The 20005-nt window shown below is 44.6% G+C and overlaps 1 protein-coding gene across 2 annotated transcripts in view; it reads left to right on the plus strand.

Annotated features, from left to right (window-relative positions):
- The first annotated feature begins 1102 nt into the window (after window positions 1–1102).
- LOC119660795 (sialin) overlaps window positions 1103–20005 on the plus strand; it is a 65230-nt gene continuing 46327 nt past the window's right edge. The window contains exons 1-2 of one of the 2 annotated variants that reach the window (XM_038069611.1): window positions 1103–1480; window positions 18183–18753. In XM_038069611.1, coding sequence (XP_037925539.1) covers window positions 18588–18753 — 166 coding nt within the window. In that variant the 5' untranslated portion in view covers window positions 1103–1480; window positions 18183–18587. Of the gene's footprint in view, window positions 1481–1987; window positions 2143–18182; window positions 18754–20005 lie in introns of those variants that run through there. The other variant, XM_038069612.1, reaches the window with a different exon arrangement.

Consider the following 20005-nt stretch of genomic DNA (forward strand, 5'->3'; position numbering starts at 1 on the left):
GATGGGTTCGCTGCAGAATTGCAACAACGGTGGCGGAGTCTTCTGACAGTGTGAATAGCCGACACTTTCAATTTTCGCATTCACCACTTGTTGAGCGGCCTCAGTCGCTGCAAACGAATTGCTCTCAGTTACACAAGTAATGGGATATGAGAGTTTTTAGGTACACCGGAACATAGACTAGGTTTTTTTACAATCAATACTCGAAAGATGAAATAATTTGAATTTATTAATTTTAATGAATCAGCAAGAGCAAACGACTATTTACACGTTAGAGGCAGAAGAGAATCTCGCTTCATGTGTTTCTTTCTGCCCCTAACTCATGGCACACTTTCTTCGCTGGTCTTCCACTTCCGTGGCGAGCTCTACAAAGTGGATAGTTCCGCGCCATCTATTTGTTCGCATTCGCAACATTCGAAATAAATTTCGAATGCTGCGAATCCTGCCGCGCCACATACTCATCGAGTCCTTTCGTTTGATACCCAACATGACCATATTCTGAGAAAAAAAATTTACACCCATCTTTCATGCAAACCAATGCAAAAAGATGCCATTTATTGCATGTTAATGGTTTCACCGACCACATGTCACCACCAACCCTCGTTTCCGAGTAATTCGGGTGTGACAGACAAGCGGACAGACATTGAATCGATTTTAATATGGTTTTTTATTTAGACAAAACCTTAAACAGTCTCGTGGCATTGAAAATCACATTGTTGGCTATCGGAATAGAGTCGCGCATTTCGATTTTTTTCTCCATCTTTTCTTGCTTCCGATTTAGCAATTAGTCAGCAAAAAGTGATGGGGGCTCGATTAGATGAAAGTTAGGAGGCAATAGCAATTAGAACTGCTCCAATCAGATGGTTGAGATTGTCTGTGCAGATGTTGAATGTAGCTAAACCGATGGACCAACAGCTGATCCACTGAATGGACTAGTTAGAAAAAAGATACTTTTCTTTTCTTGTACTGATGCACGCTGTATGTTTGAATTTCGCAACTGGAGCTTATTTTTTGTCGACAATATCTAACCATGACGTAATTTGGCGTCATTGTTTAATTGCTAGTGTGAGCTTACGAAGTATCTTTTGATACAGTGAATATGTTAGTCAGAAGTATAGCGTGTGTGGACTAAAGAACCCGCGCGCATGCTTTAAAGTTGTCAGGAATTGAAGCTTCCCAGTTAGTATTGCATCGCTTGGTTGTCATTGCGGTGTGGCTTTTCCTACGGGTAGGCGTTTATATCTGGTTTTTTTTTTTACTTTCGTCGTCGAAATTCCTGTGCAAATGCCGCGGATTCTCGGTTCTTCACAAAACCAAAAGGACATATCTTGCAGAGAAGAAAAGATTTTTGTTGATTCCCTTCAAGTTAATAGAAAATTCCGGGAAAGTTTCAGTCAATAGTGGTCGTCCAGAGTGGAAAGAGTGGTTACAATTATTTTGGTTGGTTTTCACAAGTGAGGAGCTTCTTGGCGCGCTTTGAATGGTAAATCAATTTTTGATTGTGTTTCTTTACTATAAAAAATAAAAAGTGATAGTTGTCACCCCCGATAAAGTTCGACTTATATCATTGGATCAGGGTTAAGGTACGCTTTTCGACTGGGACCCAAGGAAAGCCAGTATGTGTACACACTACCGGCTGCGTAAATTCAATATCAACAGTGTCATTAGGCACATATGATCACTATTTATATGCAACCATTTCAACGGAAGTAGACCAGATTGCATGCATGCATGGTGACTTTTTTCAGGGGAATTGGACTGGTTCATGTTTTGTTCTTGGAAACTGTCCTCGACGTCTGGACTGACTCGTAACTTCCATGAATCGTTTAAAAAAAACATGATTTGGATCGAATCAATTATTTGGTTTGGGTTTATTTGTGAGGAACATTAGTATCGCTCCCCTTGGCGAAAGAAGGGGACCTCAGTGAACCAAAATATAACCACACGATTACGAGCTAAATCAATAGTGGATCAAAAAAATGACGTGGAGTGTTGTATGTTCTTTACTGAAAGGGATGTTCCTGCGAAGAGTAATCAGTCTGTAACCTGAATATTTTATGTATTTTACAATTATTTTCGGAAATTCCGTTTATTTAACGATTATCAGTGATTAGTTATGATATTTGCGGAGCTCTTTTTGAAAAGGTACTAAAACCACTATCTATCCAATATTTTAGATTTCTGTTTTCTAAAAAGCTAACTTTTTTATGTGTAACAATTTCGTACTCGTACCATAGTGCATTGCAGGCCAATTAATTAGAAAATTTAAATCACGTTCCCCCAAATATTATCCTTGATGTAAATTTCCAAAAATAAGCTTTTCATTTGGTATCATGGCGACCTTAAGTTTCTATAGTTTCCTCGTTTCTAAAAGTTCAGCTTTAGCCTTAAAGTCTACAGCTCAATAGTTTAAAATTAGAAGTGATTGCATGTGTATCTGTTGGGGCAAATATGAAGATACCCTATGTGATAGAATCCAAACTGGACTAAGGGTTACTAGTGCCTGGTGCAGGAAGGTGGGACTGCGGATCAACCCAGCTAAAACCACCATAGTACCACCCACTAGGAGGCGTAAGCTGGACCACCTGAGAGCCATAACATTACATGATATGGAGGTGAAACGAGGACTAGAGGTCAAATATTTGGAAATTACGCTAGACCAAAAATTACTCTGGAAGACACATGTCGGAAAGCCACCAGGGCTCTGATTACTTGCAGATCCATAGCAGGAAAAAAATGGGGTTGAAGCCCGAAGATCTTTTTTTTCGTTTTTTCTTCAGCCTTTGTCCCGTTCACAAGCGGGGTCGGCTCGTCGTGATCGGCTTCGCCATTTGGCTCTATCGAATGCCTGATCTGGGTGCAATCTCGAGGTTTTCAAATCCCCATCCAGCGTATCAAGCCATCGTTGCTTAGGTCTGCCTTTTGGTCGTTTATCATCGACTTCGATGTTCAGACCAATCTTGGCAAGTAAATACTCGTTTGCACGAATTGCGTGACCATACCATCGAAGATGCCTCTCTCGCAACTTTTCCACGATCGGTGCAACCCCATAACGATCGCGGATATCCTCATTTCGAATGTGATCTAAACGTGTGACGCCACTAGTCCAACGTAGCATCTTCGTCTCCATTACGGCAAGACGTCGTTCATTGTCTTTTATGGTCGGCCAACACTCACAACCATAGAGAGCGACTGCACGGACGACATTGCAGTAAATTTTAGACTTGAGACGTTCGTTGATACGTCGATCACAAAGGACACCAGTTGTGGAACTCCACTTTATCCAGGTTGCGTTAATGCGTGAAGCAATTTCATAACGCAGTTCTCCATTGGCTGATAGCGTTGACCCGAGGTATTTAAATCGCTCAGTTCTGGGCAGATCACTGCCGCTGACAGTGATTGTGCCTGTTTCATGGGGACCGGTCGTCAAAAATTCAGTTTTGTTTAAATTCAATCTAAGACTGTGTTGCATGAGGCGATCATTCCATTTTTGAACAACTTGCTCGAGATCATTTTTGCTATCAGATGCTAGGAAAACATCATCTGCATAAAGCAGTGTGTAGGGCGCTGGACATTGGATATCCCGTGTGACGGTGTCCATAACAAGGACAAAGAGGAGTGGTGAGAGGGCACTTCCTTGATGAACACCAACAGAGACACGAAGCGGTTTTGATACACCCGCCATACTTCGAACTTTACTTTTCGGATCGTGGTAGAGCAATTGAACCCAGCGCATGAGTTCTTCTGGCACGAAGTGTTGTCGTAAAGCATACCAGATGAGTTCGTGTGGTACACGGTCAAACGCTTTCTCTAGATCCAGAAAGGCAATGTAAAGAGGGCGATGCTTCTCACGATGTTTCTCGATGAGTAACCGCGCAGCGTGTATTGCGTCAGTAGTTCCGCAGTTCTTGACAAATCCGGCTTGATTCACAGTTATTTCAACAATTTCGCGAATACGGTTGTCAAGAATGCGTTCAAAAATCTTCATGGTATGGGAAAGTAACCGGATCGGATGGTAATTTGAACATTCTGCTGGGCTACCTTTCTTTTTCCATATTGGAACAGTGGTACTTTCTTGCCAGTCAGATGGTGTTCTTCCCTTCTGAATAACCCGGTTAAAGAATTCACTGAGTCACAGTGTTGGGTCCCAGCTCTTCGCTTTCCAGAGCTCAGATGCGATGTCGTCAGGTCCTGTTGCTTTCCCCGATTTCATTTGTTTTATTGCCTCCTCGACTTCAATTGCGCTGACTGGTGGAACTGCTCGAAATGTCGGCAATGATTGTGGAAGTGGAGGATGAGCAAATTCTTCAGTTTAAATCTGCTCGAAGTATTCTCGCCATCTATCCGTTGCGGCTCGACGGTTGGTAAGCAAAGTACCGTTCTTGTCATTAACACAACAGAAGTGTTCGATATCCTGTGTGCGTTCATCATGGCTTTTAGCAAGTCGATACAGATCTCTCTCGCCATCCCGAGTGTCCAGTTTATCGTAAAGATTTTTGAAGTGGTTCGCTCGGGTGACAGCGACCGCTTTCTTTGCTTCCCGGTTGGCATTCTTATAAATTTGCCAATTAGCAGGCGTTTTATCGTCGAGAAATTTGTGGTAGAGGCGTTTCTTTTCACGGACCTTAATTTCAACATCATCATTCCAAAGCCAAGTATCTCGGTTAATGTACCGCTTACCCGGCTTGGTAACCCCGAGGGTTGCAGAGGCCGCTTTGTGGATCGTGTCTTTCATTTGGTTCCATGATTCTTCCACATTCGTAAAGGTTGGCAATCGTATGAGTGAGACCGTTTCTTCTTTCTTCTCACCAAATCGCCACCATTTAATGCGCGGCGGGCCAGTGCGTTCCTCACGCCGTTTTATCGGTGGCTTAATTCGCAGGACGGCAATCAACGGCCGATGTTGAGGTGCGATGGTCTCATAGGGAACGACTTTGCAATCAGTGACAGTGGTAAAATGTTGGCGTCTTATGAGAATATAGTCGATTTGCGTTTTACTGTTCTCACTATAAAATGTGGGAAGATGAGACAATCGTTTGATGAACCATGTATTCATAAGTACAAGGTCATGTGTGTCCGCAAAATCGATTATACGCTCGCCACCTTCATTGCGCGTTCCGAACCCCCTTCCCCCATGGCACCTGTTACCGTCTGCCTTTTCACCCACATGACCATTAAGGTCGCCGGCAATGATTATGTAATCGTCAGCAGGCACGTGACAAGTCTTTTCATCGAGAAGTTGCCAGAAGGCATCTTTCTCGGCATCAGGTCGACCTGTCTGTTGTGCATACGCGGTGAAGAAGTGAAGAGTGCGATCAGCTGATATAATGGTGAGCTTCATCAGCCGATCATCAAATCGTTCAACTTCTTTAATGGCATCACGGAAACCCTCTGAGATGGCAATGCCAACACCATATTGAGTGTGTGGGTTACCAAAATAGAGAAGTTTGTAGCCATTTTTACCGCGTTCGCGTTCAATGTCGCAGCTTTTGGCACCAGACCATCGGGTTTCTTGCAGAGCGCAGATATCAATGTGCCTTTTCCGAAGGGTTCTTGCGAGTTCCTCGGTCTTTCCAGTTAGGGTACCAACATTTAGCGTGCAGATACGTATTTGCTTTGTTCGTTGTGTGCGGACTAACTTGCTTACGTCCTGACGCCGTCCATACGTCAAGAACCCTTGCCCATTTCTCGACAGGACCGGGGCCCGTCCTGCCGCGTCGACTGAGGTGGACGCCCTAGCATTTCTCCGAGGCTTCCGACTCAATCCGATCATCATGTTTGTAACGACATTCTATGCATTTTCTTGGTCGACCTGTCGCGGGGCCTGTCACCAAGAGAGACCAGGTAGCATTTAGCATAGTAGAATAACTCCAACTATACTCTATTTATCTCTTTCGCTGATCTCAGCATTTTATTTTTGTTTTACTGAGGATAGTACAGAGTACGTTGCCTCAAACCCTCCTCTTTTACCTGGGCTTGGGACCAGCATACTATGTTAATAGCATGGCGGAGTTTGAAGCCCGAAGATACTACTTTGGATATATACTCCAATAGTAAGACCAATGATTACCTATGGAGCGGTAATCTGGGCAGAAAGAACCGAACTCAGCACACAAGCCAGGGAATTACATAAGCTCCAAAGGCTGGCTTTCGTGTGTATCAGTCTGGCAATGAGGGCATGCCCAACGGCATCCCTGGAGGTCTTTCTGGGATTAACCCCTCTCCATCTGCACATACAGATGCAGGCAAGGAGATCAATATTAAGGATGGCCGGTAGTATGAATGAGGCGGTGAGCTGCCTAAATCGAAGGAAGATTGATATTCTTTCTAGGCGGTATCCCAAATTACTGATACCAAGGGATAACATGACAAGGAGGTTTCACTTCGATAAGAAGTTTGAAACACGTTGGAGCAACAAGGCAAACTGGGGGAGCGTGGTTGCGACATACGGCTTAAACCAGCAACTGATTATTTAGTACACTGACGGATCCTCCACAGCAGCTGCCGGTGTCGCTGGTCCAAGGAAAATGTACTTTGAACCAATGGGCAGGTACACTAGCATATTCCAGGCGGAAATATATGTCATAGACAAATGCGCCTCGTTTAATCTGCAAAGGAACTACAGGGGGCAGAACATAGCTATCCTCACCGTTAGCCAAGCAGTGATCAAGGCACTTAGGTCCAACCAGGTGAACTCTAAACTGGTGTGGGAATGCCTTGAGAGACTGAATACAATCGGCTCGTCCAACAAGGTCTGGATACTTTGGGTTCCAGGCCATGCTGGGTTGGAAGGCAACGAGGCAGCGGACGAACTAGCCAAGAAGGGAGCAGGGACGCCTTTACACGGGCCAGAACCCTTCTGTGCAATCGGAAACGGTTTCATGGCTATGAAATGAAGAGGAACGGTTGAGGGAACTATATTGGGCGGGCCTACCAGGGATGGAGCAGTCCAGGATGCTTATTGGGGGATACGAACCCATGCGCACAAAGGTTTGCTTCAACCTCACCAAAAAGAACCTTCGAATCATAGTCGGAATTCTTACTGGCCATTGTCGGCTGAGCTATCATCTAGGGAACCTAGGGATATCTACGGGCACTCATCATCATCAACGGCGCAACAACCGGTATCCGATCTAGGCCTGCCTTAATAAGGACCTCCAAACATCCCGGTTTTGCGCCGAGGTCCACCAATTCGATATGCCTAAAAGCTGTCTGGCGTCCTAACCTACGCCATCGCTCCATCTCATGCAGGGTCTTCTTTTTCTACCATAGATATTGCCCTTATAGGCTTCCCGGGCTGGATCATCCTCATCGATACGGATTAATTGACCCGAGTACCGCAACCTATTGAGCCGGATTTTATCCGCAACCAGACGGTCGTGGTGACGCTCATAGATTTCGTCGTTATGTAGTTTTTTTATTTATGGAGCCGTTTCATCGCGAACGACATAACACAATATTTGGAGAAGGCGCATTCCAATTTGTTGTCCAGGAGGCAAGTCTAATGATTATGTAGATTTGTCGATGGTCAAATGAATATCCTAAGTGGGCGGTGACGACTAAGAGGGAGAGCTAACCAAAGAACCTAAAAATATGGCGAAATTGAGCATGAAGATCCATCCGAAGCTCCTCTGTGGTAGCTAGGTTCGCGAAATTTGGGGGTCCTTTGAGCACTTCGATCCCTCACGTGTCATTGTACGTGGGTCCTCCTCGGATCCTGAAAAATAAACCAAACACGGTTATTCGCGTGCACCTAACGAAATAAACAACAAAAAAAGCCGTAAAACTCTGCTCCCGACTGCTGCGATAGAAAATGAGGATTCACGACGGATTCCCTGCCGCAGATGTTTTCTGAGGCGCGGTCTCCGAGATTCCCACCCTACCTAGACATTCAAGCCATGATATTGAAGGATATCCCTTGTTCTATAGAAGTTTTGCTGGACTAGAGAGAAGTAGGGAAAAAGGTGGTTCTCAAAGTACGGGGAATCTATCTCGAGTTAATTTTCTTTTATATTGATATTGAAGAAATTTGGCGTGTCGAGCGGGTGATTGTAGTTCCCATAATATTGTCAGCTACAGGTATTGTACCTAAATCCCTCACGGCTTCCCTTGATGTCCTGGGACTTTCGCACAGTCTGGTTCAAACCATACAGAAGTACACCATTCGCCATACGTGCTCGATGTTGCGGGGAGTACTCAACGAATTCTCCCATTGATCTACCACAAGCGTCCCTTTAGCTTTTACGTAGGTAGGATCGCTTTGCACTTTGTGCTAGTATTAGGTAAAATTCGGCATCTGCCGAGATTGTGATAACTCGGACAAGGTAAAAAAATCTAATTCCTGACAACAAAAATCACGGCCCCCTTTCGCTTGACAGTTCTCAAAAGATAGGTTCACACTAGGAATATGTTACTTTGTTCTGGTAATTACGAAATCAACGTTTTATGAATTCAACTTATAAATGTACCCTAAAAAACTAGATATTTATTCTTCTTTTTGAATTGGCGTTTCCAATCTCTCCATTATCTTCTCGCACTCCACTCCTTTGCAATCGAGCACATTTCCGGAGCAAAAGTTATCGTGATTGTAGCTGATGCGGAATGCGGTGCTGTTCGCGATAGAATTCATTTTTGATGTCGCTTACTTTCTACTCGTTCACTTTGATAATTTCGCTAATGGTTGGTTGCTTTCACTTTATTTTTGAATGGGTTCACCGCGCCCCCCGCACAGTAAAAAATTAAATCTAACGTCCAAGACATTTTCACCTGCATTATCCAAGGGACGTTATCCTCCACGGGTCTGCTTTTCGTTCTTTAATTTTCAAACCGTCCGAATATTTGACCTCGACGATTTGTGATTTTCAAAGCTAGCAAAACGTTTCACTCCCTCTAAGACGCATCATCAGAACCCATCGCGACCAATCTCCTTCTCAAGCAAAAACGATCTCCCATCCCATCTCCCGCTCATCAGCTGTCTCTCCGATCAGCCAGTCGCGGTCCTGTTCATCCTGATTCCGTTAAATAGGGCCGGGACGGGAGAAAATGAAGGAATATTGGATATTATTAAATGCATTCCCCCGTCAGATTGTCCCTGGATAAGGCAAAGAAAATGTTGTCAATATCGAAAAGCCGTGGCCACTACACAAGGTGGGAACTCCGCACGTAGTTGGGCAATTATTTAATTTTTCTACATTATTTTTATGTCAAGTTTATCATCCAATTCATATTGTGACTTCCCCAAGATCCCTATCGATTTTCGTATCCATTCTGGTGCAATTTCCAAGTGTACCTGGTTTGGGAATGGAGGTCCTTTTGGCATGAAATTTGGTCGATATATGGGGACTATGAAATCTCATGAAAGGATATGATTTTGCGTGGAGTGTAAGAGGGGGGTATAAAACGAAAGGTCTCTATTGATACTTTATGGAATAGATCTAGATAGATAGATAGATGTCAAAAAGTACAAATGTGAAATGAGACGGGGTTTCCTTCTTAGAAACTACTCAATTGAGAACATGAAAAAAAAATCACGAAAATACCTTTATATAAAATATGGATCTCGAAATATGTTCATGATCATCTTCCAATAAAGTAAATACTAAGTTGCAGTTGGTCGATATTGTATATTTTTTGTGAAATTACTGTACCTTCAGCCAGCATAGTACCACATCAAAGTAAATAGTCTAATATTACCTCGCCTCGTACCAAGCCGCCAGAAGTGCCGGCGGTAGTTCGATGCAGTCGGTGGTCCACGTCTCCGCTGTGCCGTCACATCACTCTCGCGTATGAACCCGGGTCATGATCCCGCCAATGGTGTTATCGGGCGCACCTGACCCTTTAGGGACGCTTTTTTTGGAGCGACCCTCGGTTCGGCGAAAGCTTTCAGTCTCGATAAGGAGACTCTTTTGGGGTCGCTTCTGGCGTCGAGATTGAAGGAATGCTCCCGTCGCTGCAGGACTTTAAAGGGGCCCTCATATGGTGTGTGCAGCAGTCTCCGAAGAGCATCCACTCTAATGAGGACCCACGAGCATGTCTCGAGCTCCCTGGGAGGGTCGACCTAAGACGTCGTGTGTCGGGAAGGTTGAGTCGTCCGCAGTCTTAAAACCATGTCCCTGAGCAGACGTGACATGCTGGAGTCGTCTAACCCTGCTCTGATATCCAGCACGGTGGGGAGCCAGAGATTCTCTCCGTACACGATCTTTTCGGGGCTGGCAATGAGCTCCCCTTGATGGGTTGTGCGAAGAATGAGAAAAACGAAAGGCAAGGACTGTGACCACGACGGATCGTTGCGAGCCATTAAGGCAGTCTTCAGGGTCTGGTTCCAAGGTTACAGCTCCCATTGGACTGCGGATGGTATGCAGTGTATGCAATGGTCCTGCGCCGTTTGAAACCCAAGAACTTGTCTAACTCCCTGGTCTGTGATGATTATCACTGCCTCACCAAAACGCAGGATCCATTCTCGACAGAGGACCTCGGCACATTATTGTACAGTAATGTCTGTCACAGGTATCGCTCCAGGCCCCTGCGTAAACCTGTAGGCTAATGGTGTCGAGTTGGATGGTGTGGAAGCGCTTGATCGACCGAGGGAAGACGCCTATTTTCTTTTTTACGTGCTTTTCTGCACGAAATGCGCTGTCTGGCCCAAGAGTTTACGTTCTTTTTCATGGACAACCAGAAGAATTTTCTCTTTCTCTCGTCCTGATGCGCAAGATCATGTACTGCGTGAAATACTTCCTTGCCTCTGGCTCTGAAGCTCTGCATCATCTTTATGCGCCTCGGTGATTGCGGTTGAATCGACCGCGGCGGGGATTGTGACTTCCAGATTTCTGACAAAGCCTCCGCAACGACGTCCTTTTTTCCAGACATGTTTTGAATATCGGAAGTCAACTGACTGATAAAGCTATGTTACCGAAGTTGACCAGGAGACGATTTGTTGGGCTTTTTCTTAAGCGTGAACATAAGGGGCTTGTGGCCCGTGAACGGCTTGCTCTCAAGGAAGAGAGAAACGGAAGTATTTAATAGAGAGGTGCGCGGCGAGTAATTCATGATCGTAGGCGGTGTAGTTACGTTGAGTTGGGATGAGTTGTTTCGAAAAAACAACGGTTGCCAGGTTTGATTCACCCTTGGAGTGGCGACTACTGCTGTGTCTGAGGTATCGATGAACACGGCTAGGGTGCATCAGGCCGAGGAAGAAAAGGAAGTGTAGCATCGATAAGCTGTTGTTTGACAGTCAAACACCTGGACGGCCTCAGTAGACCACGTAACCTTGCAGGAGTCTTTTGTTTAGGGCCCAGACAAGTAAGCGTTGAGGATCACTTTGTGATGAGCGGCCTTGGGAGAAAACGATGATAGAAGTTTAACATGTCCTTCACAGATTGGTAGGGGGTAGGGTAGGGGAAATTTTTTGACCGTTACAATTTTGTCTGAGTCTGATTGAATTTCGTCAAAGGTGATCATGTGGCCGAGAAATTTCACCTGCTTGTGTAGAAATTTACATTTTTTGACGGTAAGAACATGCTCGTCCTGAAGGAGACGTTGAAAAATGCTCTCGAGGTGGTCCAGAGACTCAGATTCGGAAGAAGAGGTAACCAAGATATCATCCATGTGGACGAAACAGAAGTTTAAGTTTTGTAGGACAGAGTGGATGAATCTCTGAAATGTCTATCCTGGTGAACTCGAAGAGTCCGAAAGGCAGCAAATAGCTGTTTTCGGTATGACTTCGGGAGCTACAGGGATTTGGTGATACGCCTTGGCCAGATCCAAGAACGTGAAAAGACGGTAATTTGTCTATGAATGCGCAAAGCCATGATCAAGGTATCGGTCGGGAATTATCTGAGCTTGTTGCGATATTTCTGGAGGAGTGCGCGAATGCGATGGTCGGTCATGTCCTCGAAAACAATGGAAAAAAAGGCAGCCCTACGCTTGGCTGTGGAGATCCAAAAGTAGCCACACATGCCAATGAAATAGTCTCATGTACGAATTATACCAAACCCTTTCTTCCTTGAAGTGCCGAGCTTCCGGTTTTCTATTTATTGTACCGTACGTAATGGGGGCTGCAGTGTCGAAAGAATTGTAGATTAGATCCACCAGAAAAAGATACAGAGAGCGGCAAGATGAGGATTGTGGGAAGAAAGTCCAGGTCCGAGGTTCTATTCCGTGTCCGGAGGGAACCACCTCTTCTCCTTGTACCCCTATCAACGAGGACATGGTGCTTACAGGCAATATTTCCCTGTTACCCTGAACTTTATAGCACACCTGAAGAACCAGAGCAGCTCGTATTTTATTTAAAGAGGAAGATGTTGGGAGACGGATATGGATGATGTTTGATTAGGCGAAGCACATCTGGAAAGGGTAGACGTTAGGGCAAATGATCACTTAAAGAGAACGTGAAGTAATTCTTCCTGACAGTTCAGTGAGGAAAGAAGGGCAGACTGGAGATGCCTTTAGTGGATGTGAATCAAGGACCAGATGACAACCCTACCGAAGGGAAAACTGTTGCAATGCAGCGGAAAAGCAACCTTCTAAAATTTGGGGCTCTACCCAAGACAAAGTCTCAAGGAGAGAGTATGAGTATCTTTAACTGCTGGTTCTTATTATTTATGCTGTTGACAATCTAATCTAATAATCCAACTAGAAAGAAAGGGTTGTATTGTCCTCGGTCCTTGCTTGCTATCAAACATTCATGATAGTTTCAAGGTAGTTAGTTTATCTAATCCAGAAACGTAGAATGAGATAAATGACTAACCAAAAAATATGCATATCACGATTATAATATTTCAATAGAATCTTTAATCGTAACCGTAAATAGCCCACTATCAGCACTCAATTTGAACTTGACATGTGGTCGCTAATGTAACGCTATGTATTTTCTAGATTATAATTCATTATTGGTAGACTTGAAATTGTATTTTTCTGATACAGTATTTTTTGGGGTATGTGGTGACGCGTCATATGCTTATTTATTCGTACTTCATAAGATAATTGATGGCGTAATTCCAACTGAATTTCGGCATCGTCATCTTTCGTAAGCGATTTTTTGAATTGCTCATAAGTTATTTGATTTATTATACAATTAATACCATAAAAATGATTGACTTGTCCTAATTTTTGGATACAGATTTTAATTTAAACTATTTGGGACGAACCAAGGAAGTGTGAAATTTGGTATTTCGGGAACCAACTATTTCCTAAATACCTTCAAGAATTGGGGCAATCTTCTCTTCAGAAGGCACACTGAAAAAAGGAGTAGTTGGTTCTTGAAATCACCCTATTTGTGTGTGACATAGGAACATATTGTGTCAATAAATATACAGATAAATTATTTTATTTCGGGAACCAACTATTTCCGGAAGCCAACTGTTCTACATGGGGGAACGGGAACAGACTCTATTTTGGGAACCTTCTTTAGCCTTTGATATCCTCTTTGTTCCGTCAGGAACTGGATAAGATTATAATTAATCTCCCCATGGTAGAGATTAGCTTGTGTGTCCACCGGCCCTTTCCTGAGTGTTCTCAACGCTCCTGCCATCTATTTCCAGATCTCACCCCTTCGCCATTCTTTGTCTGCGACAAAGGAGAGTGGTGGTCAAAGGGTACCATAGGTCTCGGGGCGAAACGTGGAACCTGGGAAATGCCTGCTGAACCAACACCAACAGCTCTACTACCAAACCCTATCTCCACCTCCACGTGGTGACCGCTGGGAGCTCTTTCTTAACGAAAGGTTTCTTAGTCAGCCAAAAAATAAAACCTGCTGGTATCGGCTTTGAAAATATAAGTGATCGTCTATGCACTCTGCGCTTGCGAGGCAAGTTTAGAAATATAAGCCTCATAAACGTTCACGCCCCTACAGAGGAGACTGCAGAGTCGGAGAAGGATACCTTCTACGAGGCAGTAGAACGAACCCTCGAAGCCTGTTCCAGATATGATATCAAAATCATACTTGGGGATTTTAACAGCCAAGTAGAGAAGGAGCCAGTATTCAGGCGATACGTTGGCTCCCATAGCTTACACGAAAAAACAAATGATAACGGACTGCGGACTATTCAATTAGCAGGGTCACACGAAATGGTTGTTGGAAGCACCTGGTTTGCGCGGAAAGCGGTCCACAAACATACGTGGACCTCTCCAGATGGGACCACTTTCAACCAAATTGACCATGTGTTGATCGAACGCCGCCACCTCTCAGCCTTGATGAATGTCAGAACATATAGGGGGGCCAATATAGACTCGGATCACTATCTCGTTGGCATGGTGCTCCGAGCTCGAATAACAATACTACCTAGAATCCCCTCTGACAATCAGGTGAGAGTGAACACTGAAGCCATCCACAACACAACCCTCCGCGATACCTATAAGAGGGAAATGGATGCCGCAATAACTGCAGTCAACAGAGGACCTGGAGATGAAGCATCAACAAATGATCTTCACAATCACCTGAAGAACGTTATCGTGGATACGGCCACAAACATACTTGGCCCCAGCCGCAAAAGGAGTCGGAACGGCTGGTTTGACGATGAATGTAAGCTAGCAACGGAACGGGAGAATGCCGCATACCGAGTAATGTTGCATTCTCAAAGAACGCGGGCACGCGCAGAGACTTATCACGAACTCCGTCGAGCGGAGAAGCGACTTCACAGACGGAAAAAGGAAACCTGGGAGAACCAGCAAATCTGTGAACTAGAAAAGTACAGGGAGCAACCGCACCAGGCGCGCAAGTTTTACCAACAAGTCAGCAGGATGAAGCCTTATACACCTCGATGCTCATCCTGCCGAGACAAAGATGTAAATCTGATTTCCGGCAGAATGGGCATATTAGAGCGATGGGTTGAGTACTTTGATGAGCTACTGAACAACCAGAACATCGGCGAATTGGAGGTTCCGCGAACTGAAGACGACCGACAAATACTGCCACCACCAAGTTTAGGAGAAACAGTCCGTGCAATTCATCGGCTAAAAAATCATAAGTCGCCAGGAGCCGATGGAATTACAGCCGAATTGGTTAAATATAATATATAGGCGACCAGTTACACCAAGTGGTTCATCAACTTGTGCTCAAGGTATGGGACAATGAATCAATGCCTGACGATTGGCAACGAGGCATTATCTGTCTCATACATAAAAAGGGAGATATCACACAGTGCAGCAATTATAGAGGTATCACGTTGCTGAGTACCATCTATAAGATATTCTCCACTATCTTGCTAGGCCGGATAGCGCCATGCGCCCAGAACATCATTGGGCCATACCAAGGAGGCTTCACTCCAGGCAAATCAGCAACAGATCAGATTTTCTCTCTGCGGCAAGCGATGGAAAAACTGTTGGAATTGTTGGATTCATCGACTTTAAAGCCGCCTATGATAGCATAGCCAGGGTAAAACTGTACACGGCCATGAGAGAATTCGGTATCCCGACGAAATTAGTAAGACTGACTAGGCTGACCCTGACCAATGTGCGAGGCCAGATAAAAGCAGCAGGATCACTCTCAAGACCATTCGACATCAACAACGGTCTAGGACAAGGGGATGCCCTATCATGCGTCCTCTTCAACCTGGCCCTCGAGAAAGTGATCCGTGATGCTGAGGTAAATGCAAGAGGTACGATCCTTTTCAAGTCCATCCAACTACTGGCCTATGCTGACGATATCGACATCATGGGAAGAACCACCCGAGACATACAAACTGCCTTCATCCAGATCGAGCAGGCGGCCATTGGCGCGAGATCTTGGGCTGCACATCAATGAAGGCAAGACAAAATATATGGTGGCAACGTCAGCACCGAAGACGAATCAACCAACAACATCAAACCGCACTGGTGAAACACAAACAAGAAGAAGAATAGGGATAGGAGAATACAACTTTGAGACCGTTGACAATTTCTCCTATCTGGGGTTGAAAATCACAACCGATAACAACTATGATGATGAAATCCGTGCACGGTTGTTGTCAGCCAACAGAGCCTATTTCAGCTTACAAAGACTGTTCCGCTCGAAACGTCTCACCATAGGGTCAAAACTCTTACTGTACAAGACTATGATCTTGCCGGTCCTCATGTATTCCTCGGAAACTTGGGTCCTTAGCAACAAAAATAGCGAACTTTTGGTCGCGTTCGAGAGAAGAATCCTCCGAAGAATTTTTGGCCCCCTAAATGAGGATGGACGATTCCGTAGCCTACACAATGACGAAATCTATGAGCGATACCATGACCGTCCGGTTGTGGATAAAATCCGGCTGAATAGGTTACGGTGGGTGGGTCACTTAATCCGTATGGATGAGGATGATCCCACCCGGAAAGTCTATAAGGGCAATATCTATGGTAGAAAAAGAAGACGAGGCAGACCCTGTCTAAGATGGAGCGAAGGCGTAGGTCAGGACGCCAGACAGCTTTTAGGGATATCGAATTGGTGGACCTCGGCGCAAAATCGGGATGTCTGGAGTTCCTTATTAAGGCAGACCGAATACCGGTTGTTGCGCCGTTGATGATGATGAAAGGAGAGAGTGTCTTTAGATTGTATATATTCGTCATCTCATCTGCCAAAATCTCAATGGCATTAGGACTGTCCCCCTAGAGATTGCACTTAGTCTATGAATCTGATAACGCCGGCCTGCGGAGCTTCCATCTCCAGGAGGGCACCGAGACGTGGCAAACCTTCCATGTGTTGGTGAACGGCGGAAAATCCTATGTGAATCTGCCGAAGGATGGCTCTCCTGACCGAATGATAGCTTCCTTCAAATTGACATATCGTTCAATCTTCCTTTTGGCCACAGGGGGTCTTCGTCAAGCCTTATCAGAGGTCTAAACTTCGTGAAAATTTCCGGCCCGCCCGCCGGGCTCGCCGAACTTGAATGATTCCAATAACTATACGCTATTTTATCAAAATGTAAGGGGTCTAAGGACCAAGCTGTCGGATTTCCAACTGTCTGCTTTAGCATTCCAACATCATGTCATCTGCATTTCTGAAACTTGGCTGGATGACAGGATTTTAGATTCTGAGCTCCTCGAAGGTTACTCTGTCTTTTGTTGTGACAGAGACTGCGCTGCGCTTGGCAAGACAACTGGCCGAGGTGCCCTAATAGCTGTTAAGTCCCCTCTCCGTGCCGAAATCATCTTTTTCTCCTCCTCCTCCTCCTCCTACGATTCTGTTACCATGCGTGTCCTTCCACCAAACGTATGTCCCTTTATCATATCGTGTGTATATTTTCCCTGCGTAAGCCCGCCTTCTCTGTACGAGGATTTCTGCGACAGGTTATCAGAGGCCCTAATCGTTTTGTTTCCCTCACTTCCTTGCATCCTCTGTTGTGACTTTAACCGTCCTATGCTCTCCTGGCCCATTACTCCTGGCCTTCCCTCCCTCCCTAATAACTCGACCCCTTCCTCTATCCACTTTCATGTACACCTGTGGCGCCCTCCAGTTTAACCTTTCTAGAAACCACTTAGATCACACTCTTCACCTTGTCCTCTCTAACCTTCCTGTGCGTTGTCTTTCCCAATCCCTTCAAGTTTATCTTGTCGAAAAGCAGGAGGACTTGCAGGTGTATTGTGGGCATTCGGACAGGCCATAATTCACTAGCTGGACATATGTTCAGAATAGAAATTTCCGAAGATGATACGTGTCCTTCCTGTAATGAGAAAGCGGAATCCACGGAGCATTTCCTATGTGAATGCCCCGCCTATGGACGCATCAGGCATCAGATCTTTGGTGCCGATGTCCTCCAATTGCGACGGGTAGCATCACATCCACTAACGGAAATCCTGCGATACGTTAACGAATTCGGAATATTTCGTTAGACGGGGGAGCCGAGTACAATGGGCCAACACGGCCTGAGTGCTTAGAAGTTGTAGCTTCACGCCTGTGAGGTGGAAAAGTGTTGCCCATTACGCTCGGGTCCTTCTCGTTGCTAAGAAGATATAGCTCGACCGGTGGAGGAGCCGGATGGCAGGGGGTTCCTTGAACTAACAGTTCCCTTCCTTCTGTCCCCTCCTGTTGGTAAATTTTTACTTATGTGCACGCGGACCTGTCATATAATCATCGTTTTTCACATAGGGAAACAACAAAACCTTTTATACCTCGAGCGTCTAGCTTGACTTGTTTATTATTATTTTATTAATAGTAGATTAGTTTTAAAAATAGCAGAAAATTTCGAAATAGTTTTCACTACAATAAATATGTTTTTTTTTTTTTTTTTCAGGCGAATATAAAACTAACAACTTTTTTGTTCCGCGTCGCGTAACAAATAAACTAAATAAAAAATAAAGAAAAAATATGTTCCGAATAAATGAAAAATTATAATTAATTGAATTTCTTTTGAGTTTTTTTCCCTTATTTATCATTTTTAATAGAACAAAAATTAAAACCATTATGTTCTTATCATTTTTATTTCTCCCGGAGCTAATACAATTTATTTTTAACTAATTTCAAATTGAGGACAGAGAACCTCAAATCAGTTCAGGAGCTTAATTTTTCAAATCAACAAAATAAAATCACAAAATAAACGAACGTGGCAAATGTTCGACAGCAACCATTTTAATATCATAATTTCGAAAATAGTAATTATAATAGAAATAATATTAAAAGGAAACTAACATAAATAATAATGAAAGATAAATATGGAGGATCAACAGATTATTCCGCAGAAAACGGATCAACGGTATCTTCTTCGCCACCATTACTACATCAAGAACGCCATCACATAGTACTTAAAAAACAGCGGTCGCAACAACAACAACAGCAACAACAATGCTCTCTATTTAATTTAAATGGTAGGTTGAATTATTCAGTTATTTATTATCTTATGGATGAATTTCTGGTATTCCTTAAGGGGGGAGGGGGCGAATTTCAACAAATCAAAACGTTTATTTCCTATAAATTTCACAATCATAAAGAAGCACAACTGTTCAGGAATGCGTGCCGCTGAAATCGGTGGGAAAAAGGGGGACAAAAAAGAGGATTCAAAAGTGGGTTGCCAAAAATTTCAACATGAAATTTGAATTCGCTATGAGCCTAAAACTGATCGGCTATCCAACTATCGATTTCAGTGAATCCCAACAGACTTGTCGCTCTTTCTTACCGTATGACCTATGCAGTGCATAATAGTTCACCTGCGATTTGCATATTTGTAGGCAATTATTTTAGATTTTATTTTATTGAATAATGGCGTCACCTCCAATTTACGACATCCGATGCGCACAGTGTAACGAGCCTGAATCCGCGCGCTCTAAGTTCCTCGATTGCGACGGATACTGCGGGAAATCTTACCACATCAAATGTCTAGGTATTCCTGCAGTATTCTTAGAGATTCGAGGAAAGTTCGCTAAAAACATATCTTATCGCTGCAACACTTGCGATGGCTCCACGCTGTCTGATGCAATACAGTTGCTCAATAAACAGTCCTCGACCTTGGCCGCCATTCAGCGTGCCGTTGAGACTTGCGCTTTGGTACCGAAGTCAAATGGATTCCCTCTACCGGCGGCTTCTTCTACTGTATCTACTGTACCTCCAGCTGTGTCTACATCTCCTTCTGCCAAGGACGACCATACCAAGCCCCCCGATTCAGCCCAATCACTGAATTCCGGCGAAAACGTGAACCGCAACACTGGTGCAGTGCCAAAAATGCAGCGATCGACGTCGTCATCTGCATGTTCCCGACGGCTCAGGAATCCGTTAGATGAGACTGTGGCTTCCGAAAAGGCGCTTTCTACTGTGCATAACAATGTAGCCTCAACATCGTTTCAGGAGTCTATGCACCAGGCCTCTCATTCTGTATTGAATTCGCCTGCAATGCCCTCCTACATCAGGGTTGCTTCCACTGGCTCTACACCCCTAATCCAGCGGCCCCCATGCGACGAGTTACGCTCCACCGAGCCTCCGATCCTGTCTCGCTCCATCGCGCCTACGAGGGGACAATATCCACAGCCTCCTCAGTAAGTTTTGAATCGGAACACAGCCGCCCCACTTTGTGACATCGTTCCATTCGCCAACGAAGCTCCGCTTCCCGCTACCGCCATATATCCT

Source organism: Hermetia illucens, chromosome 7 (genome assembly GCF_905115235.1).
Source record: "Hermetia illucens chromosome 7, iHerIll2.2.curated.20191125, whole genome shotgun sequence".
In the NCBI taxonomy this organism is placed as follows: domain Eukaryota; kingdom Metazoa; phylum Arthropoda; class Insecta; order Diptera; family Stratiomyidae; genus Hermetia; species Hermetia illucens.